General features: G+C 46.5%; 2 protein-coding genes and 1 pseudogene across 9 annotated transcripts; 1 reads left to right on the top strand and 2 right to left on the bottom strand.

Moving 5' to 3' along the window:
- Nucleotides 1-1,573: 1,573 nt before the first annotated feature.
- On the bottom strand, nucleotides 1,574-7,265 carry LOC120709255 (probable ADP-ribosylation factor GTPase-activating protein AGD11). 5 transcript variants are annotated; one of them, XM_039994811.1, is made up of 11 exons: nucleotides 6,770-7,047; nucleotides 6,049-6,162; nucleotides 5,698-5,944; nucleotides 4,982-5,532; nucleotides 4,807-4,900; nucleotides 4,017-4,092; nucleotides 3,016-3,179; nucleotides 2,736-2,913; nucleotides 2,522-2,644; nucleotides 2,327-2,422; nucleotides 1,675-2,217 (listed from the first exon to the last, which is right to left on the bottom strand). In XM_039994811.1, the coding sequence occupies exons 3-11, from the start codon at nucleotides 5,754-5,756 to the stop codon at nucleotides 1,936-1,938; spliced, it is 1,623 nt and encodes a 540-aa protein (XP_039850745.1). In that variant the 5' UTR covers nucleotides 5,757-5,944; nucleotides 6,049-6,162; nucleotides 6,770-7,047; the 3' UTR covers nucleotides 1,675-1,935. The 5 variants fall into 5 exon arrangements, with proteins under 5 accessions (XP_039850741.1, XP_039850742.1, XP_039850744.1 ...); XM_039994808.1 differs by having other exon boundaries at nucleotides 1,633-2,217; nucleotides 2,736-3,179; nucleotides 6,049-6,166; nucleotides 6,770-7,050; XM_039994810.1 differs by having other exon boundaries at nucleotides 1,633-2,217; nucleotides 2,736-3,179; nucleotides 6,049-6,170.
- A 7,915-nt stretch (nucleotides 7,266-15,180) lies between these two features.
- LOC120709254 (CSC1-like protein At3g54510) lies at nucleotides 15,181-19,666 on the bottom strand. Of its 3 annotated transcripts, none has more exons than XM_039994803.1 (10): nucleotides 18,834-19,666; nucleotides 18,560-18,703; nucleotides 18,208-18,271; nucleotides 17,890-18,099; nucleotides 17,267-17,452; nucleotides 16,862-17,160; nucleotides 16,488-16,767; nucleotides 16,104-16,376; nucleotides 15,642-15,875; nucleotides 15,181-15,552 (listed from the first exon to the last, which is right to left on the bottom strand). In XM_039994803.1, the coding sequence occupies exons 1-10, from the start codon at nucleotides 19,121-19,123 to the stop codon at nucleotides 15,415-15,417; spliced, it is 2,118 nt and encodes a 705-aa protein (XP_039850737.1). In that variant the 5' UTR covers nucleotides 19,124-19,666; the 3' UTR covers nucleotides 15,181-15,414. The 3 variants fall into 3 exon arrangements, with proteins under 3 accessions (XP_039850737.1, XP_039850738.1, XP_039850739.1); XM_039994804.1 differs by having other exon boundaries at nucleotides 15,272-15,552; nucleotides 16,488-16,581; XM_039994805.1 differs by lacking the exon at nucleotides 16,104-16,376 and having other exon boundaries at nucleotides 15,272-15,552.
- Nucleotides 19,667-19,690: 24 nt separating this feature from the next.
- LOC120709256 lies at nucleotides 19,691-23,032 on the top strand (annotated as a pseudogene). The gene is made up of 7 exons (XR_005689610.1): nucleotides 19,691-20,968; nucleotides 21,072-21,138; nucleotides 21,639-21,685; nucleotides 21,944-22,031; nucleotides 22,334-22,467; nucleotides 22,559-22,657; nucleotides 22,775-23,032. The product of XR_005689610.1 is annotated as a pyridoxal phosphate homeostasis protein-like (transcript).
- The last annotated feature ends 438 nt before the right edge of the window (nucleotides 23,033-23,470 follow it).

Below are 23,470 nucleotides of genomic sequence, written 5' to 3'. Positions count from 1 at the left end.
GGGCCAAGGCACCGCGCCTGGGCGTCGGCGAGCTCGCCCGGCGACCCGGGGGCGCAAGGCCAGGCGGGGGAGGGGCTCTCCCGGCGGGGGAGGTGCTCGACCGGGAGGAGGGGGCGCTCGCTCGGCGGGGGAGCAGGCCGGCGGTGCGCGCGGCGTGTCCGGGTGCAAAGGTGAACTGCATGAGCAGCGCATGGAGAGAAGGTTGGAGGAGGAAGGAGGTTGAAAAAGAAGCTGACGTGTGGGCCCCACACGTCAGTGAGTGTAGGGAGAAAAGCAGTAGGGGTATTTTGGGCCATACGAAAATACGAGGGTCTGCAAGTGGGTCTAAGGGCATCAAAGACGTATAAAATGGCACGATTCAAAGAAACGAAGAATTGTAATGGCAAGTTTCAAAATAGGTGAATTGTAATGGTATATTTCAGAAATTAGAAAATTGTAATGGCATGAATAAAAAAAACCCTTTTTTTATTGCTGCAACGCCAAACGCAAAGAGGGGGAGAGCGATCGATTGATGCCGTTGCCGGTGGCCCCGGAGCTTTGGATGGACGGACAGGATGAGAGAATAATATGTCCCAGAGACGTTGCAGTTCTCAATTGTGAAAAATGCAAATGCGTTTCAACTTTCAATGAAACCCCTTTTAGTGGCGTTTCAACTTTCAATGAAACCCCTTTTAGTGGCCGTTTGAACAACGCTTTTATATCAGCAGTGTACTCCAATTGTTTGCTGACTCCGCATTTTACATTTAAGGGCGTGTTTGGTAGTGCTCTATGTGATTCTGATCTTTTATGGGAACCGATTCTCTAAGAGAAGTGATTCTTTTTTATTCTCTAGTCTAAACTCTTAAAATTATGATTGAGAATCGCTTCATAGAATCAGCAGAAGCTCTCAGCCTCTTAGTTCATTTCACATAATCCCTTCGCAGAAGAAGTGATTGTCTACTGATTCTAGAAAGTGATTCGGTGAAATGAACTAAGAGACTGGGAGCTGGAAAAAAAAAGTAGCTTCTCTTAATTCTATAAATTGATTCTCCATCCTGATTTTAAGAGTTTATAACAGAAAATCGCTTTGAGCCACACGTATCACTTCTATTAGAAATCAGTTTCTATAGAGAATCAGGTGAACTCAAACCCAATATGCAGATTTCGACGATCGAGTTCTGGCTGATCTCTTGCATAGTTTTTTAAAGGTCCGGTTAAGTAGCATGCAATTGTGTAAATAAGTACTTTGTGTGTTCTTTGTTGGATGAAAGCATCTGGTGGATTATCTTAAGTATGCTCTTGAGAAACAACGTTCAATATGACTGCACGTCAGAAAATGACACCAGTCAGGCAGTCACCTGCTATGTTGACGCTGAATTGTATGGCTAAAGTCCAACGGGTAGCTACGCGTAGCTTGCATTATCAAATGGTAAAAGCAAAAGCTCCCGCGGATTATTCCGGACATCACGCAAGCAATGCCTGCTCCATACTAGATACTTAGATAAAGCAGAAACTGCATTTTTTTTTAAACTAGAAACTGCAAATTATAGATGCCTGATTCCAGGATAGGCACCAAATAAAACTGGACACGCACTTCAACAGGAATGGGCACGGTACTCTATATCTTGTTTTGTTGTCCACTGACCACACATATACAGCACAGAATCGCCTTTCTTCCCCCATTTTTCTAAAGTATTTGCAGCAGTTTTGATGGTTGTTACAAACAGAGGCTCATGAACACAAATCAAGTGAAGCTGGACTTCTACCAAATAAACAAGCCCTGAAACCAAGCAAGGTCGTGCTAAAATGGTCTTTCGCTCATTCCCCAGGACAAGTCACAACTTACATCCTTATATTCCTTCCCAACTTTACATGGTTGAATTCCTGTTCGTGTGCCTGTGTTGTGTGGCAAAATTCTATGAGACCCTCTTTTTTTTTTCTTTTTTCTGCAGACAGCTATTGAGTGAGAGGGACGCACTCGAGCTCCATCTCAAGGTGGCCACGCTCAACATTCTGAAGCCTGACAGTGACCACCTGCTTCACCTTGCCGTTGACGATGGAGATGGCACTGTCCCTCGGGATCCAGATGCCATCTTTTGCCATCCATTTGTTAAGCTGGGCAGTATCTGTGATGGTGGAGGCCTCATAGGCTCTGGCTGCAGCAACCAGTGGCTCGATGTTGATCTCAGCCTCCCCCATCCGGTCGTCGGTGGTGAACGTGTCCTTGTCCAAGACTTGCTGTCAGGAGGTTTCAAGCACATATTACTCTGGTGACAAAAGGTAAGCAGCATGCATGTCCCGTTGATGTTCTATGTCCCTGATCGAAGAAACAGCAAAAGTTACTTACCAGCTTAAGCACCGGTATTGGGTCAGGTATCGATAACATAAGCCTCTCATTCCATACAGGATTCAAGCTGCTCTTTATCACCTTCGTTTTCATGGTCTGCAAACACGAAAAGGAGCTGAGAATCATGAAACTTAACAAACAACTCTGCAATCTGCATACCTATAGCATGCATTCTTGGCGAACGGAGTTGCTTACCTGGTGTCCTAGGTTAATAATAACATAAGGATCGCTTGACATCACATCACGAATAGCTAGATTTGTGCCTCTTATGACATCGACCTTCATCAACCCAATGAATTCTACCATACCCAAGTCCGTCTACAAGACAGAAAAGATCTGAGTCAAATGATTTTCAACATTTAATAAAGTAGACTAGAGTTAACCATGAATCGGAGTATATCGATCGTACTGTTTTCTTTAATGCTTTCGGCTCGTGTTCTGCTTTTCTCCTCCAGCTGTTCTTGAAAGAATGGCCTAAACCATGTCGACCTGAACCACTATGGTGCTGGTGACTATGTCTGTCGTTGCGTCGTGGAAGGTATGACAGCTGCGGGCTAGACAAAAATTGTTGAACCTCGTATTTTCGCCTGCACGTATGCAGATATGAAGGCGAAAGATCATGTAGTCCCGGCAAAGGTGTCGCATAATAAGACATCAAAAGAATGAAAAGTTGATAGGCTAATGTAGACCTAATAAAATCGCTGCGCTCCTCTGCTGAACAATCTTGCCTTGGCTTCGTGAAGTTTTCAGGCATAAATGCCTCGTATCTCATGTTTACTGCAGCATTCCCACCTGAATCTGCCAAAAGATCAACTTGTTCGTCTGTCCACTCATCTAGCTTCACTGAAACCACCTGAATAGACATATTTGAGGTCAATCCCCCAGCAATGAATATTCAAATCACTAAGGTAGATTCCAATGTGTTGTTGCTCTCACTGAACTCATGCACTTCATGGTGAAAACCATGCAGGAAGTAACTTCTTATAAAAGGAGTATATATTACAATTTACATCTTCCTGTTGCTGCGCCTAGCCAATATCTACCCTTCTTCCCTTAAAAAGACCAGTTATCTACTTGGTTTCGTAAAATTATATTGCCTGAAAAACGGCATCCTCCTCTCTCAATGTATGTGGCATTTTGAACATAGCAAAAATTATTATTTTCATATTTTTCAAAAACCAGCCAGAATTACAAATTATAATATTATCAAAGTACTTTCTGAAACAAATCTATGTGTTACCTCCATAAGTTAGACAATACACAAGGTGAAGTTACATATGCTCTGCTGTTTGACATTTGCTGGCGGGGACTGAAACCGCCGCAATTGCTGGACAAGAATATAATTCTTACAGGTACCATATATTCTTCCTGCTTTATTAAGAGTAGATTTCCAAATGCTCTTTCTCCCTTTCTCTGCTATGATATGAGGTGATCTATTCTCTCTCTCTCTCTCTCTCTCTCTCTCTCTCTCTCTCTCTCTCTCTCTCTCTCTCTCTCGATTAGCATGCAGTACATTTAACTTTCTACAAGTGACAGAGGTAGTCAGAATATTTAGCTTTTTCCTTGAATACATTTAGTGACTACAATCTCAATGTTATATTAATGATTTGGCAATGCACACCTATGAAACTCATCAAGAGGCCAAATGGCTGTGAGTGACATAATAGAATGCTATAAGATCATGGCTTACCTTGGATATGTGTACTCCAAGACTTCTATGAGCTCCTGAACACTTGATGCAAATGAAAACACCAAAAGTCATTGATCTGTGGACATCAAAACCATTTGAGGAGTTAGTAACATGCATTACTCAGGTTGTTGCAAAGGGGCTTTAGCCCGGCTGGTAGATGTCCAAGATGGGAACCTCCAGGTCGGGAGTTCGACTCCCGCTTTGCACAAAAAAAAAATCCCCTCGCCTGTTCCCATTTTCAAAGCATAGTTTGGGGTCCGGCCTAACTCACAAGGTGACAGGCCACTATGTATGGGTGGGGACAGGGGTTCGGGAGTTTTCTTGACCTGTGTGAGAAGGTCTTCTTCTTAATTCAATGCCGTGGGGGCATTCTTTCCCCCCGCAGGTCAAGTTTTTTTTTATTACTTAGGTTGTTCACTGTGGCAGTAAGAAAAAAGATATTTCTAGCACGAAAAGATCAGTAACACAAAGCATTATCAAGTTGTCACATTGGCCTATATGTGAGTAACAGAATGGCCAGGAGGAGATTGGCACCCAATGCAAGCAAGATCTAGGAATTGACCTGGTGGAAGCAGGTTGATACAAGGCTGCTCACCTATGACCTATGGCCCACTTTGATCTTTTTATGTTTTTAGCTTTCCAGCTCAGGTTTAGTAAAGCAGAAATAGGAATATGCAATTCAATGCTTCTGTCAAGTGAACCGATATGTGATGTTTTTCAAAGTGATTGCATAAATGAAAATAAAATGCTGCAACGAAAAAACCTATTAGTAGAATTGCTGGATACTTACACCCATTTTGGATCTGGAGCACCACAGTCAGCACAACATCTGTTTGCTGGTTGGTTGAGAAGGTGATCTAATCTGTCAGCTGGCTTGATCGGACCTGATAAATATCATGAAATCACTTAGTATTACAATTTACAAAAGAAGCAATATAGCAATTAAAGAGGAGGTAGTAATAAACCTTGGTGACTGCAATGATCATGGGCATCTGGCTTGGTTGTCATCATTCCACAGACTTTGAAGCCTCGGTGATCACCATAGTCGTTAGCATCCGTCTTGGTTGCCGTTCCACACACTTTCAGGCCTTGTCGAGCGCCGTATTCATTAGCATCCATCGTGGTTGAAGCTCCATATGCATTCGAGCCTTGGCGATTATTACCATGGTCATTAGCACTATCCATCCTGGTTTCCAATCCACAGGCTTTGAGGGCTTGACTATCGCCATGGTCATTAGCATCAATCCTGGTTCCCAATCCACAGGCTTTCAAGCCTTGGCAATCGCCATGGTCCTTAGTACTATCCACCCTGGTCCCCAATCCACAGGCTTTCAAGCCTTGACGATCGCCATAGTCATCAGCATCCATCTTGGCTGCCAATTCGCAGGCTTTCAAGCCTTGGCGATCGCCGTGCGGGTCATTGGAATCCATCCTGGTCGGCATTCCGCAGGCTTTCGATCCTTGGCGAAGGCCATGGTCATTAGAATCCGGCCTCGTAGGCTTTCCAGACACGTTCCTAGAAGAGGGAAATGGGCGTATCAGATTGTGAGATGGCCAAACTGGAGGCACATCATTTCTGTGGATCGAGTTGGTACATAATGTAATGCGAAAGAAATGCGATCCATGACCACAATAACCAATCCAGTGGTGGCGAAATTGGGGATGCAAAGAACATGCATACCTTCTGTTACATGGGTTTGGGCTATCAACAGATCTTTGCGAGGAATTGCGCCCCTCCATTCTGTCCCCAACGCCGCCTCCTGCTCTTGTGCTCCTCTACATCGTCCTCGTCCCCAGGGGCGGGCTGAACGTGGGCGTTCAGCGAGCCAACCCGAGACAAACCGGATGAACAAGGGTGTCCATCATCCGAGGAAGGGAAGGAAGAAAATATTTGGATTTCAGGGCTCACGGCAATGCCTGCCGAGATTCTGCAGAGTAGGAGGAAGAAACCGATAGATGGAGGTCCAGATGGATCACTGCGACGACGAGGACGAAGGAAGAGAGGCGCAGTTGCGATCGACGAAGGATTTACCTGGACGGGCGCGGAGGGCGGCGGAGGGCCTGCAGGCTAGGCTGGGGAAGGCCGACTTGAAGGAACGGTGGTCGTTGGAATCGGAATTGGGCTTTTCATCGACACCTGGACGTACTGTCTGACTAGTACAAGTCAATTGTCACATCTAGCAGTTCTCAAAAAAAAAATGTCACATCTAGCAGTCTAGCACGAGACGTGGGGATCATCATTCAGGAATGTGACGGCAACGTGGGGATCATCACCGCACGAGGGATCGACGTGCAGGTAACAATGGGTTGTTTGGTTTTTCTAGTGGACACAAACCGAGAAAAGAATTTCGTATGCATGGAGTGCTAAATAAAATCTATTTGTAATTTTTAAAAAAATATGTATAATTTTTCACGACGAATCTAATGATGATAATTAATTTATGATTGGCTACAGTGATGCTACAGTAACCATCATCTAATCACGCGGCCAAAGGCTTCATTAAATTCTTTAAGGTTTCTAGCGCGGGAGTTCTGGAGTTGGTTTTGTAAACTGACTTTATTTAACACCGTAATTAGCGGTCAAAATTTTCTAATACTCCCAGTGCAGGAACCAAACAGGGCCAATGACCAAAGGAATCACACAAAGTTGCAGCAGCAGAGCTTGGGCCAGAGCATCTCCAACAATACCCAATCATATTATCCAAAAATCCTATTTTTGGAGTAAACGCTAAAATTCAGGCTCCAACAGTTACCTATCCCAGCTCCCAATTTCCAGCAGCATCTGGAGCCAAATTTCCGCCGCAGCCGTGAGCTCCCAATCTTTCCGTGCGCGCTGGTGGCCCGACGCCTTCACCACTTCACGCATCTTTCCGTGCGCGCTGGTGAGCCGCAATCGAGAGAGGAAGAGGAGCAGGGGATAAAGAGCTCGCCGAGAAGAGGGAGCAGCAAGCAAGAGAGAGAGCTCGTTGAGAGGGAGAGGAAGGACAATCTCGTGAGGAGGGATGGAGGACGAAGCAAATGGATAAGAACAAGACTAACAGGTAGGACGCATGGGGATGGTTTTAAGATCCTAGAACGCACTTTCTTTCGAGAAAAAAATCTCACATATATAGAGTACTAAATAAAAATAAAGTCTATTTGCAAAATTTCTTTAGGAATGAGTGTAATTTTTCACGACGAATATAATAACAGTAATTAATTGATGATTAGCTACAATAATACTACAGTACCATCTTTAATCACACAGTCAAAAACCTTATTATGCTCGTTATGGTCCCTAGTGCAGGGGTTATGGAGTTAGTTTTGTAAATTAACTTTGTTTGACACCCATAATAGACGGTTAAACCCATTCTAGAATTTCTAGAATGGAAATCAAACAGGGATTTGATGTAGGACCACAGAATGACATATTCAAATTTTTTTCGGCAACTGAATATAGGACCACTGTTGGAGGTATTTGATGTTTTTCGTGCCTAAATATTTTGCAAAGCTCCCAATCCGGGATTATTGGAAGCAGATATATTAGGCACATGCAGGACGGGTAGATGCCAAGAAGCAATGAATTGGGTACAAGAGTCTCTAAAAGTGTAAATCTCACTCTGTATTTTCATTTAGCTATCCAATTAGTCATGATTCCCTTGCCATATTTCGGTACACTTCAACAAGCTAGTCAAATCTCACCTTTCATATTTTTCTCCTTTACGCTCCTCCAGCTGACTCGCTAACAAGTAGGCCTCCCGGTCCATCCGCCTCGTCCTGCCGCTCGCCGCCCCATCGCACTCGCGTGCTACCCTGCCGCCACCACCCTTGACCTCTCCTTTTTTTTTGCGAAAAGGAAGAGCTTTACTGAATAACTTAAGTGTTTACATCCTGAGCAGCTAAGTGCTCGACGCTGGTAGGACAGCGTTCACGCCAAACTGCACTATGGTTCAGCCTTTTGGCCAGCTGGGCTAACTCATGTGCTAACCTATTACAAGCTCTTCCAGTATGACGAAACTCCACTCCGGGAACTCTTCCGGCCACCTCTAGGGCTTCTCTGATGACGAAATACGAAGCCGAGCGCTGGGACGTTGGGTTGACCAGGTAGCTGACGACGGCCGCACAATCCGATTCAAGGATGATCGGACCCGACGTCCACTCGGCCGCAAGAGTCAATCCTTCTCGACACGCTTGCGCTTCGACCTCCTCTGCTGAGCCAGCTCCAAAAATCTTCTTCCATGCGGACAGCACGATTGCGCACAGGTGGTTCCTTATCACCACCCTGATACCTGCCTCCCCTGACGATTCAGTAAAGGCTGCATCTACATTCACCTTGAGCTTTCCATCCTCAGGGGGATTCCACCGCTCCTGCGTTCTAGCCAAGCCGTCGACACCAGCTCTCATCGGCTCTACTGGCTTTTTGCCTTTATGGTCTTCTTCTGCCTGCAAGGAGCTTCCCTCCAGGGACTCCCAATAATTTGTCAGAAACCTGGTCGACGCGTCCCCCCCGACCCAGCGTCCGGCATGAGTCCATTCGTTACGCACGAACCACGCCCGCCACAGGATGAGAATGAGGCGACCGGCCTCCTCCTTGGTTGAAGCACCAATCACCTGCAGGAGCCACTCCGGCCCTGAAAACATCAACAAACGCTCGTCAGGTATTAGCCAGCTGGCCCTCATGTTCTTTCATAACGTGGCAGCATGAGTACAGCGCACAAGGGCGTGGAATTCTGTCTCCTCCATGCCACAGATCTCGCATACTGCTGACCGCTCGAGGTGGCGTCGGTGCTTGTTGGACTTTGTCCCCAGTCCGCCATTGATCACCTTCCACGCAAAAATGCGTACCTTGTGTGGAATTGGCAGCGACCAGAGCTTCTTCCAAACCGTTCTTGAGCCATCCGGGCGCCCGCTTGAGGACCCGAGATTGGAATCCAGATCCCGTAAGTCCATCCCGAGCCTGTACGCACTCCGTACCGAGAAACAGCCTGACTTCTCCCAGTGCCATGCAACAACGTCCTCCGCTTGGCGCCATGGAATTTGTATTTTCTGTATCACTCCCACATCATGGGCATGGAAGAACCGGTGCAGCACATCTACCTTCCAACTCCGCGTCTCCCCATCAATGAGATCACTGACCCATTTTAGGCGGCATGTTCTCCTCTGCCCTGCTGGACGTAGCGTGAAGCCACGGGGGATCCACGCATGCCGCCAGATTTTGATGCTTGTGCCATCTCCTACCCTCCAGATCGCGCCCCCTTTAAGAAGATCTAGTCCATGCATGATCGCTCTCCAGGTCGGAGACACTTGCGCCGGGAACGCAGTGTCCAGTAGATCGCCATTGGGGTAGTACCTTGCCTTCATCAGCCTTGCGCATAAACTGTTCGGAAACTCAATTAGACGCCAGGCTTGCCTTGCCAGTAGAGCCTGGTTAAAGATTTTCAGGTCCCGGAAACCCAGGCCACCCCGAGCCTTGCACCTCGTAAACTTCTCCCAAGCAACCCAGTGTGTCCTTCGTTGGTCCTTCTCTCCACCCCACCAAAACTTCCGGATGGCACGCTCAAGATCTTCACAAACCGAGGCCGATAACTGAAATACACTCATCATGTACGTTGGGATAGCCTGAGCAATTGACTTGATAAGAACATCCTTTGCACCTGACGAGAGGAACTTCTCTGACCAGGATGAGATACGTTTGGAGAGCTTCTCCTTCACCGACTGAAAACGTTCCTTCTTTTGTCTACCCACTGGGGTAGGCAGTCCAAGATATTTAGAATCAAACTCGACACGTTCAACTTGCATGATCTGGCGAATCTGGTCTTGCAGTGTCGGGTCCAAAGCCTCCCTGACTAGGATAGAGCACTTGGCTGGGCTCAACAGCTGCCCTGTACCATGCTGAAAAACCTGCAGAATCTGCATTATTTTCTCCGCTTGTTCACGTTCCGCTTTGAAAAACAGCAGCGCATCATCTGCAAAAAGGAGGTGAGAAATTCCTGGTGCATTCCGACTGATCCGGAACTCCTCCACTTCGCCTCGGTTAATTTCCTTCTGCAGAACAGTTGACAAAGCATCAGCAACAAACAGAAATAAATATGGAGATAGAGGATCACCCTGACGTAATCCCCGGGTCGGCTGGAAGGAACCCGAGATGGTTCCATTGAAGCGAATAGAGTAGCGTACGGAGGAAACACATGCCATGATCCATCGTACCCAAATTTCATTAAAGCCCAACTTCACCAATGCTTGTTCCAGAAAGCTCCAGTCCACCCGATCATACGCTTTGGATAGATCCAATTTGAATGCTCCAAAGTTCATTCGCGACGCAGTTGAATGCTGAATTGCATGCAGGCACTCGAAGGCAATCAAAGCATTATCAGTAATGAGTCTACCAGGGATAAAGGCACTCTGGTGTGGGGAAATAAGCTCATGCAACCAAGGTCTAAGGCGGTTTGCAAGGCATTTGGAAACCACCTTGTATAGCACATTGCATAAGCTAATAGGTCGAAAATCGGAAAGAGACTCAGGATGGGAAATTTTGGGAATAAGGACAATCGTAGTATCATTTACCTCCACTGGCATGGAGCCATCCATGAAGAACCTCTTCACCGCAGAGGTAATGTCATCTTTCAGCAGTCCCCAGTTGCGCTGAAAGAACCTTGCCGGCAGGCCATCCGGTCCAGGTGCTTTAAGCGGACCAATTTGGAACAATGCATCACTTATTTCCTGGTCAGACTCCCGACATAGATCATCATTCATTACATCGTTCACACAGGTGTCTAACAAGGACACCAGGTGAGCCGGACAAACATTCGTGTCCTTAGTATACAGTGCCTGAAAGAAATCCGTAGCCATCGCAGCCATTTGATCCGGATCGTCGCACCACTGGCCATTACTAGCCTTCAATCTTCTGATTCTGTTCTTCCTGGACCGCCAAACTGCCTTCTGATGGAAGAACTTTGTATTCCTATCGCCTTCTTTTAGCCACGTAATTCTTGAGCGCTGTAACCACATCATCTCCTCACGGTACAGCATTTCGTTCATGGCCTTAGCAGCTTCCTTTGCTTTCATCCTACTCTCATCGTCCGTGAGTCCATTCAGGCTAGCAAGTTCCACTCTCAATTCCTCCAATTTCCTCCTAACCGAACCAAACTTCTCCCTACTCCATGCTTGCATGGACTTCATGACATTTTGGAGGGCCGAGGCCACAGCGCCTAGATCAGGACGCGGGGAACTGCCCTCCCAGGCGTCCAATATCACATCTGTCAGTGATTCCTCCCTCTCCCACATGATTTCGTATAGGAACACTTGAGCCTTCCTTCTTGCTGCAGGATCTGGGATTATCCTCAGCAGTAATGGGCAGTGATCCGAGCACGGGGACACCAGGTGCTCGACACGTGCCGCCTCAAACAATTCCGACCAGCATGGCGAAGCCACCACTCGGTCCAGCCGAACTCTGACGTTCCTAGAACCGGCCTGCCTATTATCGTACGTCCAAGGCAACCCAATGAACCCCAAGTCATGCAGATCGCATGCCACGAGCGCATCCCGGAAAGCTTCCATCTGACGTTCGCTACGCCTTGTTTCAGAGAAGTGCTCAAATTGCCACATGGATTCATTGAAATCACCCATCATGACCCAAGGTTTATCGGAACGGTACCTGATCCTTTGCATGAACTCCCACATAAGATGTCTATCTTCCACTCTCGGTTCACCGTAGACGAAGGTGGCTCTCCAGATCGGGGCGTTTGGTCCTTCTCTTACTGATATATCAATCACCTTGTCCGAGACGGTAATCAGATCCACAACCAAAGATTCCTCCCAGAAGAGCGCGATGCCCCCGCTCTTCCCATTGCAGCTCCGAGCAAGACAGCCTTTTAAGCCTAATCTCCATCTCAAGTTCCTCATTTGATCTTCACTTTGCCTAGTTTCCGAGAGAAAAACTAGCTTGGGGTTATGCGACCGCACCAAGGCAGCCAAGTCACGAACTGTCCGGGAGTTCCCCACCCCCCGGCAGTTCCAGACCAATGCATTCATTGCTCCTGACGGGCCTCCTCATGAGCGCCCGTCAGGTTTGCATTGTGATCAGTAGAGACTCGGCTGCGCTTCACAGGCAATTCTCCTTCCTTCACTAATGCCGCATTACCTCCTGCATCTGTCTCAGCATGAACAACCTGGGTAGAAAGGATCCCGTCATCCAACCCATGCTTCTCCAATTCCTTGAGCGATCCCAGTATGTTCGGATTAACCACCCTTCTATTTTTTGGCTTATCCAAATCCTTCATAGCCCCTTTTACTGACAGTTTCTTGACACCTGCAACACTGTCCTTTGCCTTCCTTGTGAGTGCCCTCCTCTCCTGCATGTTCAGCCGGACTTTCTCATCTGAGCCCTGGGGGCTAGACCCTGATTTGTCACTAGATCCCATGTACGAGTTCAGACCTGAAACCTTTGCCAGGCATCCTGAACCAGACTGTTGTACAGGCGATGACGCCCCTATCCCAACCACAGCCATTTGCTGCACTCCCTTGACCAACTCTGCCGACACCGCCGCCGGGATACCTGCATGGCTATTCCCCTTGACATCGCGCTTCCTATTATTGCTTACCGACGTGCTCCCAGTTGAGAGAACCCGCTCTCTCTGCTCCCCACAAAAATTCAGTCCACGCCGTGCTCCCATGTCACCAGAGGGGATTGTCATGCTTCTCCCTACCTCGTTCTTTTGCGGAGAGCAGCGGAGTGCTTTTGCGGAGATGACACCACCCTTAGTCAAATTTTCATCCGGGCAATCTTCTTGTGTATGGCCAATGCGACCACAGCCAAAACAGAAGTTCGGGACATTCTCATAACGAACTTTGAACATCATCTCACCGCTACCACGAACCTTTTGACAAACCACAGGCATGAGAGGGTTTGCAAGAGGGAAATCAACTCTCACCCTCTTGTAATCCATGATAGCCCTCCCTACTTCCAAAACACGTCCAATCTTAGCTCCCAAAGCCCGAGCAAAACCCTCCGTAATCATGTGTATCGGAATATCGTAGATCCGAACCCACAAAGCAATGGAATCAATGCTAACCTCTGACAGGCGTTGGAATCCATCATAAGGGGCGAAGATGACAGCATCTTTCTTGTGCTTCCAGGGTCCTCCCCCAAGTACCTTCCTCCATAACTTTTCTGAATCAAAAGTGATCAGAAACCTGTTTGCCCCCAACTCTCTCACCGGCACCGGCTCTTTCCGTCCCCAAGCTTTACTCAGTTCGGAGAACAATCCCCAAGTAGAGTAATCCTGGCTTGAGTAGTATCTGGCAACCGCCATCCAGCCATGTCTGACCTGCATAGCCTCCTCATCCTCCTCAAAAACGTACTCATCATCTTCTGTCTGACCTGTGTTGTCGACGAGGGCTAGCTGGCCCTCTGTCCCCTCCATCTTCTCCTTCCCCTTCATGGACGCATCAGCCCCAGGGACGCTGGGGCCCATCCCGACGGCCGCACCCCTCTCGCCGCCTGTCGCCGCCAGAGTAGGGTTAGCACCTGGACCAATCTTGACATCCAGATTCTCCCCTCCCAACATCTTACTTTCAATTGGATCCATTAGCAAAGGAACACACAGCTCAGTTCCAGGATGTGCCTCATGAAGCTGGCTTCGGATGGGTAGCTTCCTCACCGGAAACCCCTTGTCACCCCCACCAGCGAACGCAAGAACACAAAACCCTAGGAACCAGGTTGAGTGTACATACAATTGCCAAAGAAGAGAAAAGAGGAGCCACAAACCCCATGTATAGAGGCCAGGGACCAGCCGGATCCATGCGTGAGCTACCCGGACTCCCCAAATCTTAACCAACATGGAAGCCAAATCCGAACCAACCATCGGCGATTCAGATTTGCATCGCCGTCTCAGTTGAACGGCACAAACAAACTGATCCGGACCCGGGCATCCCCAGCCGGGGGCCCGTTCCGGTAATCCCAGGGAAGAACCCCAGGGAAAGGCCCAGCGATGAACGCCGGCCATGCTCCGATCACCACCGCAATTAGATCTCGTCGTCGCCAACTAGATCACCCCCCAATCGCCTAACCTCCCACTCCGTCATTTCCGGATCTTGTTTCCTTGACCTCTCCATTTACCTGCACGTCCCCAACGCCACCCTCGCTGCTGTCTCCGGATCCTTCTCGCTCTGTGCTCGAGGTCGCGGAGCCCGCGCTGTCCTCTGCCACGGAGGACGGCGGCAGGCGCGAGGGCGGGAGCGAGAGGGGCAGACGGCAAGGCTGAAGGGCGGACGCAGGGCTGTGGATGGCTAGCGGAGCAGCTCGGAAAATATGGCTAACAGGAGGCCGCGGATGCCGAGCCGAATAGCTAAGCGAGCCAGATGGAGAGTCTGTTGGATGAAGTTTTTTTGCTACTTTTTTTCCATTTTACCTATAGATTGTTGGAGTTGCTCTGATTATTCAGAGGACATTGTTGATGGGCTGCAACTGGATTTGATCCAATTGTAGACTGACAGCACCATTCGTAGTGCACTGCAACAAAGCTACATGTACGTTTATACCTGCAAAGCGATGGGGACAATTTAATTGTTTTTGGAACTCTCCTTTTTTACAAAATGCAGTATAGTATATAAGAAAAAAATACATTTCCTCTCTTAACAATCAAAAAAAATCTAATTTTTATCCCTCAACTATAAAACTCGGTATACACCCCCAACCATCAAAACTGTTTGTTTTACCTCATTCAGCAGTTTTACAAGCAGTTTTTATATATTTTTTCTTAGATTTTTCTTCCTTCTCTGTTTTTCACTCAATTGAGGTAGTAAGCGTGGATAAAAAATCATAAAACCGGGTAGCAAAGGAGAGTATAGAGAACCCAATTTAACAACTTTTTAAAGTTGAAACTCAAACAAAATTTAAATTTGAAATTTTGAATGCTGCTCAGTTCATGCAAGGGCCGAGTTGCACTGGACATGGTCGCCTAGACGCCTAATGAACCGTCTGGTGTCTTGTATTTATACCGTATTTCGTATTATGTTATTACTTGTCGGCTGCTTAAATGTGAAACAAAGAGAGAGTTCTGTAAATGCAGTTTTGAGGGGAGACATTTAGCTGTCCTTGTGCCAGGTATCGACCGATGTGCACCTAGGCGTTTCCTGTGTTGGATAAGTACCATCAGGCACAGTAAGGGAAACTTAGTCCAACTGCAAAATCTTTATTTTCATGTTACCTTATAGCAACATCACTTAGAATGGTATCTCTACCTCTGAACTGTTTTGCACCACATTTGTCAGCTGAGTCTCCAGAGAAATCTGTCCATGCTTGTGCGTACTTGATAAGTTGTGATGGCGGTAATGCAACATAACAATTCCATTAGTTTTATTAAACTACAAATCTGACATCAGCACCAGCATGGCTGGTGTTATCATGTACTAAAATGGATCAAACATTCAAAGGCTGTACAGAACTAGATTCCAGGTTCGTTGGACGCATCCACGGTGGCATATAAGCGCTAATTGCATCGTCCAAATTGCCCATTGTTCCTTCAGCCTCATCAAGCTCATCACTCTGCTTGGCAACCTTATGATGATATCAAAAGGAGATCGCAAGATTAGTCATGACAATTCAAGAACTGTATAAGGCTAATGTGCTAGTTGGAGCAAATGTACCTGGACCGGTCGATGGTGGAAAGTTGGGAGAAATCGGACCTTGCAGTATTCATTGAAAAGAATGTTGAACACAAGCAAGGGAATTGTGGCGAAGGAAGCTCCAGGCTTTGACTTCAGACCAAACAACCCGATCATCGTGATTTGCATAAGTGTTACAGATAGGAATATGTAGTGGTGAATTCTTGGCCAATATTGTCCACAAGTATCATATGTGATCTCATATACATCTTCCATCTGTATAAAAATTAATCACCAACCAGTGTTCAACTATACAATATAAGAGAACATGGTACAACTAAAGTTAAAGATAAGGATGACTAAATGAAGTTGCGAAAAGTTTTTTTTTCCTTAAATGGAAGAGCACACGAAATAACAAACCCAAAAATGATTTGCAATAGATACGAAGAAAGGGAGGTCTTTACAGATACAGATCTTGTGAGCTGAACAAAGTAAACAAACTACCTGGTTGATGTACACTGCATAACCGAGCAGAAAGTAAATCAAAAGGATCGGAAGCAGAAGGGGTGCAACTACAGCATAGACCACTCCAATCAATATTGCAAGGGAAACGATTGGCACAACTCTGTAGTAAGGGAAGCCATAAAGATATGGCTCCTTGCTATGCCCAAGCAAATGCACCTTTAAGAATTGCCATGTTAGCAAACCAAACTGAAGAACTTCCAAAGAAAATCCTGACATGCCATTGGTCAGAATGTATGTGATGAAGAAATCTGACTGCAATAGAAACAAGTTGACATAATGTAAAATGCTTCTTGTGTTCTGAACTTTCTATTAAATGTTTCTGGCGGAAAGCGTTACAAGCAATAGCACATGTTTTCACATTACCTGTGCAGAAACAGCACTAGCAAGACGGCTAGGGATGTCCTTTGGGTGCGTGAAAGATTCTCCTAGCTGGTCGAGTAGAGAACCTGACAGAATGCTAAGGAAGAAAACATTTCCAAGCAAGAAGTAGAACACCATGTTGGAGGCCTTAATTTCCTTTTGGCTGTTGGCAATACAGCCTTCAAACGATGCCATACCAAGCATCGCAAACGGAACCAAGTATATAAAGCCATTTAAGATCATGCTCGGAAGATACCCAGTTACAATAGAATTCAAACCTGGTCTGCAAGATTACAAAAAATTCACCTGTGGCATTATTGTGATAACCTTGAGTGCCAACTAAATCATAATATTAATTCGAAGTTTCTGACACTTACATAAGCTGCACAGCTCTCGCTGGCGGAAACCACCTTTTAATCTTCTCAAATTGCACTATCCCCTGCACGGCTGTCACAGGTATGGTGAAGAACACTGTTAGCAGAAATGCAGCAACGAAGACTCCAATTTTGTACATAGCCATGCGCCAAAACGGAATGGCCAAATTTTTCCATATCGTATCATTCGGTTCAGGAGCATAAGTTGTAACTAATGAAATTGGATTGACAAGTTGTTGCATTTCCGCTGCATGGGCAACATCCAACCGGGATTTGAATGTGACAAAAGCTGCAGGTACCTCCTACAGTTGAAACTAACATTAAATTTATTTGTAAATAATCGTTGGGCAATACAAACTATTAGGGGATACCCTGGACACAAGTGAGTAAATAATACACAATCACTACCTTTTGTTTAAGCATATTTTCACACTGTAGGAGGCGGATAGCCTGTTGTACATCTTTCAGTTTTTCTTCTTGTCTCTGAATATCTATTGCTTCTGATGTAAACTTGAACCAAATCCTCTGCCAAATATTACATTTTCGGGTCTCTCTTTTCCTCTTTATCTGTTTGTCAATGGAGGATGCCAACTTCTGTAATGATGGTTAGATGGTTAGCCATTAAAATCTATTATGCTAAACTTGTTTTGGCTGAACAAGGGAAAACTAAATTGTTGTATAAACAGAATGCAGTCACTACAGAAAGAATGCCAACATCAGTTGCGTTTCCATAATGCTAGAAATAATGTAGTCATTACTCATTAAAGACATGAACTTGGCTACCTCTACTTTTAGAACAACGGATAGCTTCAACTCTGTTCTTTTTTCTAGATCACACACCCTGGGGTTGCTCGACTAGTATAAGAATAAAGTATACGACAAGGGCAAACAGCAGCACTGTAACAGCGTAACTTCAATGCTTAGAATTTCACTAATGCAGTGTTCAGAAAATATGACCACATTTTCATGTTTTGATAACCTGCTATTCCATCATAAATCAGAATCACTGCACCAATCAACAATCTACTCACCTGTAGTGCCTCAATTTTACCTATGTCATGTACAATTTGGTACGATTGGTATGTCTGATAGTGCTTTGAGAAGAAGTGATCAACATAGCACCCATAAGTTCCATGATCTGGGCATCTCGGAATTCCTTGAACCAAAATGGTGTATTGGTCGGGTCTTTTGCAGTGATACTTTAAGTGTTCAATTCTTCTCCTAGTAATTTCTTTGTATTCCTACTTCAATAAAATTGAAGATTTCAGTGACAATGTAACATCTGGGTTATCCATGCTTCAACATTGTAGCTTCAATGAATTAACTGAAAGGTTTTCAGAATCACTCACCTTATGAAGCAAATATACCACATGAAAGGATATAAAGCAAAGGCATGAAAAATGAACCCAAAGCCTGTCATGCAAAAACATTAGAACAATATCCATTACAAGATCAGTACCATTTTCACTTGGCAGACAGTAGTTTTCAAACTCTTGATTTCACCAGCTTACTCTTACCGTCTCTAACTACATCTAAAAAATCGTATACAAGAAGATCAGGATAGTAATGTAAAACATCATTTCACATAATCAGAGAGCAATTACACTGATGTGCTTAATTTATGGACTGAAACACTACTCGAATTGAATATTATAAGGAATGCCACGAATGTGAAAGTGAAAAATGCAGAGTAGAGCTAACCTATTAGATCCCCGTGTCACATTGGTAACCGTGAAAAGTTCCATGGAATTCGATCTTCTGATGTCAGCTCGACCTTCACTAGTATAATTTGTTGGAGCAAGGACCAGTACTCCCACGATTGAGCAAACAGTGAAACACTTGATCCTACACATTGAACGATGAGATATGAACCACAGATTAGTAGTGACAAGCATAACAAGAGAAGGTCAGTTGGTCAAAAAATGCATGCATGTTACCAACATTCATTCATATCACCACGGTTCAGGTCACGTACCCAAACTTGAAGAGGCGGATGACGACGAGCGCATCGAGGCCATGGCGCCGCAGCACGTCTTCCTCAGAGAGCCAGAACACCGCGCCGATCCACCGGAACGACGGGGTTAGCCGCCCGTGGCCGAGCGGCAGCAAGCCAGCACCACCATCGCCGGCGGCCATCCGCCGGGGCCGGTAAACGGGCGCGTTCCCTGGCTGCTTCTTGAGCATGGAGAAGAGCGAGAGCGCCACCAGAGCCAGCCCCAGGTTGATCGCCGCCGACGCCAGCAACCCCTCCGCATCCATTCCCATACCAATATACCATACCAAACAGCTGCTCCGATCCTCCGTTCGACACTAGTGCAGCGCTCCGCAAGTAGTAGTTGCGTCGCAGGATCAACTTGATTGGTGTGGTGGTCAGAGGCGGGGCAGCGACGTGGTGGCCGGAGGAGCCTCGAGCGAGACGTGGCCTGGCCGGAGCAGGACGCGTTTGGTTTGCGCCGCCAACGCCCATTCCGCCACTGGAAGACTGCAACCGCATGGGCTCGGCCTCTTAATCAGCTCTTTTTTTTTTCTTTTTTGGTTGGGAGAATGCAACGCGTACGTCTAGGAGACTAGGACGCAGAGGCGACGTGGAGCTCGCCTCAGACGAGTCATGAACACCTAAGTGGGCTGATTCAGTATTGGGCCACGATCAGTCGGGCCTGTAGATCTGTAGATCAGTCGGTTATGTATTGGGCCACGATCAAATTACTCCTAATTTTGGTTAGGTCAAATTACTCCTAATTTTCCACTTTTAGATCAAATCACTCCTAATTTTGGTTCAGTATAGATCGTGATATTTTCCATTCCACCCCCCCCCCCTTTCTTCCCATTGTCATGCCCTTGCCGTGACCAACCTGGATAACTGATTTGCGTCCGTGTTCCGAATCCTTCATGGCAGCCATGGCTTCGTGGGTGCCTGCACACACGCACACAGGCAACCATGGTTTCTACGTGGGTGCCTGTAAGAACCCTCCAGAGATGAGGAAAGGTCGAACGGAATTTGCCGAGCAGGGATTCGTTGGTGAGGGCCCCATTGATGATGAGAAATGTGCAGATTGAAGACTCATGATAGAGCCAGGAAGCAAGATAGCAGATTCACCTCGTTGGGGAAAGATAGGGGGTAGGGGACGGTGCAGCCGGCGACGGTCGAGCCCTCTGCTCGGCATGTTCGCACGATGGGGACGCCGAATGGCAGCAGACCCGGCGTGTTCGCGCGATGGGACGATGGATGGCGGCGGCGGCGGCGTCTTGGCGCTATGGGCCGACGGATGGCCGCGGCTCGCGCTACGTGAGGGCGGCGTCGACCGCTTCGAGGATGACGCGGCATCCCCTCCCTCCGCGTGACACTCCAGGTGACGGGGCGGAGGCAGCTCCGTGCGAGGGGAGTGTGGCGTCAATGGGTTTACGGTGGCGGTGCTCGTGCGTCGGGACGACCCGGATTGATGGAGGTAACGCGGGGCAGGGGAACCGTCAGCCGCGACCCGCGGTGGGAGTCAGGCGGCGGCGGTAGGGTGGGGCCCGCGCGTTGGCCGTGGCCGCGGTGCATCCGCAGCCTCTGCGGGAGTCGGGGTGGGGAGGTCGCGGATCCGCGGCGCCAGCACCACTGCTGGAGTAGCGACGGGGAGATAGCGGATCTGCGCCGCGCGATGGGCAACAAGGCGGCGCTGGCGGAAGATGGAGGACGGCGCGGTTGGGGATGGGGAGGAGGGAAGCGGCGGTGTGGACTCTAGGGGCAGGGATCGGACGATCCAGCGATGAACAGATTAATCTGACGGTCGAAAATTTGTAGAGGAACTTACGATAGGGGAGGGACTAGGATGTTTGTGGGCGCGGAGGCGACAACCACCGAGCCAGGAGCGCCGGAGGAGAAAGGAGAGGTGGTGTGGAGATGGCAGCGCCTGTGGCGGAGGGGGCGGCGGCCGCGGCCGCGGTGGCTTTGCGGGCCGTGCTGGCGCGGGCAGGGAGAGCGGCGGAGCGGTCGGGCCGCGCGTCGGAAGCAGCGCGGGTTGTCGCGGTGGGGAAGACCAAGCCCGTCTGCGGCAGCTCTACGACGCCGGACATCGCTGCTTCGGCGAGAATTACGTGCAGGAGATTGTCACCAAGGCTCCCCAGGTTCGAATTTTATATTGTTCTTCAATTTTGCAGATCACATCCCAATATCCCATCCGTCTTGTATGTATGTAGCAATGAAATGACCGCCTCTGCTGTATTGCAGCTTCCGGAAGATATCCGGTGGCATTTCATTGGCCACTTGCAAAGCAACAAAGTGAAACCACTGTTAGGTATACATATATGTTTCCATTCCCTCAATTATTCACTAGCTCATTATGCTTTCTATAAAAGTAGGGAAGAACCTTTGACTGCCCGATTCATTCGTTTACAAGTTACCAATTGAAGTTTTGAATTATTTATGGCTCCTCAGTAATTGTACAATGATAGCTTATTTGCTTTACCCTGTAAAATGAAAATTATAGTACTGGAAAATAGAAAATTGTTTCTTGGCATCGCTGATGTGCTTGACAAGTCCCACCTTGGCTATTTAGTAGTAATTAATAAGCAGTGTATAATATATGAAAATGACATAGTACATAGCAATACAACTGTGTGTTTGCTTAAAAAATGTAGTACATATAAATACAACTAATGCATAGTTTTTTCTCGAGCTCTTTTATTGTGTTACCAGCATATCATCAACTGAGAAACACATAATTTTTTGCCAGCACTAAACCACTTATAGTTTCACTCACTACAGTGCTTGCTCTAACCTCTCCTCCTTTTTCAGCTGGTGTTCCAAATCTTGACATGGTTGAGGGTGTGGATAATGAAAAGGTAAGCAACAAAAAAAAACACGTGTTCCTTCTATGACCTGAATGCTTCTATGTCTTTTTCGCGACCGTGCCTGAGCACGTTTTTCATTAAGAGGCTGAATGCTTCTATGTTGTATTCCTTATGCCGATCTAATGTCTGTGGAAAAGGAAAAAAGGCAAAGATAATCTATTGTGCTTGTTATACAGAATTGGATTCTTATATGGGCTACTTGCAATTATGGATATCTGTATTGATATGTAATGTCCACTTTTTTTTCAGGTTGCCAATCACCTTGACCGTGCTGTCAATAGCCTGGGAAGGGAGCCTTTGAAAGTACTTGTTCAAGTGAACACTAGTGGAGAAGAATGTGAGTAAAGAACTGATATTCAGAACTCTCGTGTCTTTGTCAAATTCCCTTCCTTTAAGGGATTATGCACTTTATTGTATTGTTTTCCTTGATCTGGTACTTTTCTTTTCATTGCATTTACTATGCAATCTTTAAAACCTATATAATTTTTGCATAGTCAGATCATTACTTCAGAAGCATAGCTAAACTTATGTAAAATTCTATTAACTCTCTTGCTATACGTTTACATCCATCTTTCATGTGATTATAACCAAATTCCTCTGGAAATTTTTTTGATAAATGGAAAAATTTTATTTATTCAGCAAAATCAGGTATCGATCCCTCCAGATGCGTTGAGCTTGCTAAGCATGTGAAACTAGCATGCCCACACCTGATATTTTCAGGTCTGATGACAATAGGAATGAAAGACTACTCATCAACACCAGAAAATTTTAAGGTGCCTAGCCAGTCTCTCATCATCACAAACAAGCAATCTGTGATTCTGTGTTGACTTTCATTAGTTTTTGTTATGTGTGATTTGAAAGCAGGCACTGGTAGATTGTAAGATTGAAGTTTGCAAGGCCCTTGAGATACCGCCAGAACAGTTTGAGCTCTCCATGGGAATGTCCGGTGATTTTGAGCAAGCGGTATGCAATGTTAACATTTGTTGTTTACATAGGAATATTAAATCATAATCCGCAATATTCGGGTATAAACACTGTAGTATTCCTGGAACTCCATTAACTACCGTTAACTTTATGCAGATAGAGATGGGCAGCACGAATGTGAGAATTGGATCAACCATTTTTGGGCCAAGGGAGTATCCAAATAAAAAACAGAAGTAGTGAGATTCAACGCATAAGCATTATCTCAATACGCAATCCTCACAAGTCTGTTCCATCTACCTCTTACTGACATCTTGCCTTTGTAAGCATGACGCTTTGTAAATGCACATGTGAATATGTAATATCTGCAGATTTACAACTCCATACGCAGCTTGTAAAGGAAATTTTTATGCTTGACTGGTTCTCGCCTGTAGATTCTAGAATTTTACTTTCGCTGCTCATATGCTCGCCTGCTCCATATAGAGTTATAAAAACTGAAAAGAAGGATTGGGAACAAGTGTTCAACCAATCTAAAAACAGATAAACTAAACATGTGCATGCATAAATAGGATCATTCGGACTGCAGCAGAATCGCGACCGATGACCAATTCTTCGGCTTTCAATTGCGCCACCTGATCGACCAATCAATCTTCCATTATCTAAGCATTCGAGCTATCGAGCACACATTCAGTTGTTGATTGGTTCGAGTTCTTTTTTTCTTTTTTCGGTTGGGAGAATGCAACGCGTCTACTAGGACGCAGAAGCGACGTGGAGCTCGACTCATGAAGGTCTAAATGGGCTGATTCAGTATTGGGCCACGATCAGTCGGGCCTGTAGATCTGTTCGGCTCCTGGG

The sequence above is a fragment of the Panicum virgatum genome, chromosome 5K (assembly GCF_016808335.1).
Source record: "Panicum virgatum strain AP13 chromosome 5K, P.virgatum_v5, whole genome shotgun sequence".
NCBI classification, from domain to species: domain Eukaryota; kingdom Viridiplantae; phylum Streptophyta; class Magnoliopsida; order Poales; family Poaceae; genus Panicum; species Panicum virgatum.
Note: the sequence above shows the minus strand (reverse complement) of the source record. Positions and strands in the feature narration are given on the sequence as shown.

Coding starts and splice junctions, on each gene's coding strand:
- LOC120709254 (XM_039994803.1), bottom strand. CDS start 19,123: ATGGGAATGGATGCGGAGGGGTTGCTGGCGTCGGCGGCGATCAACCTG. Junction 18,704..18,833: donor ATCCGCCTCTTCAAGTTTGG/GTACGTGACCTG, acceptor TTCAATGTGTAG/GATCAAGTGTTTCACTGTTT. Junction 15,553..15,641: donor TCCACCATCGACCGGTCCAG/GTACATTTGCTC, acceptor TATCATCATAAG/GTTGCCAAGCAGAGTGATGA.
- LOC120709255 (XM_039994807.1), bottom strand. CDS start 5,756: ATGGAGGGGCGCAATTCCTCGCAAAGATCTGTTGATAGCCCAAACCCA. Junction 4,901..4,981: donor TGATCATTGCAGTCACCAAG/GTTTATTACTAC, acceptor GATATTTATCAG/GTCCGATCAAGCCAGCTGAC. Junction 2,218..2,326: donor CAATACCGGTGCTTAAGCTG/GTAAGTAACTTT, acceptor ACCTCCTGACAG/CAAGTCTTGGACAAGGACAC.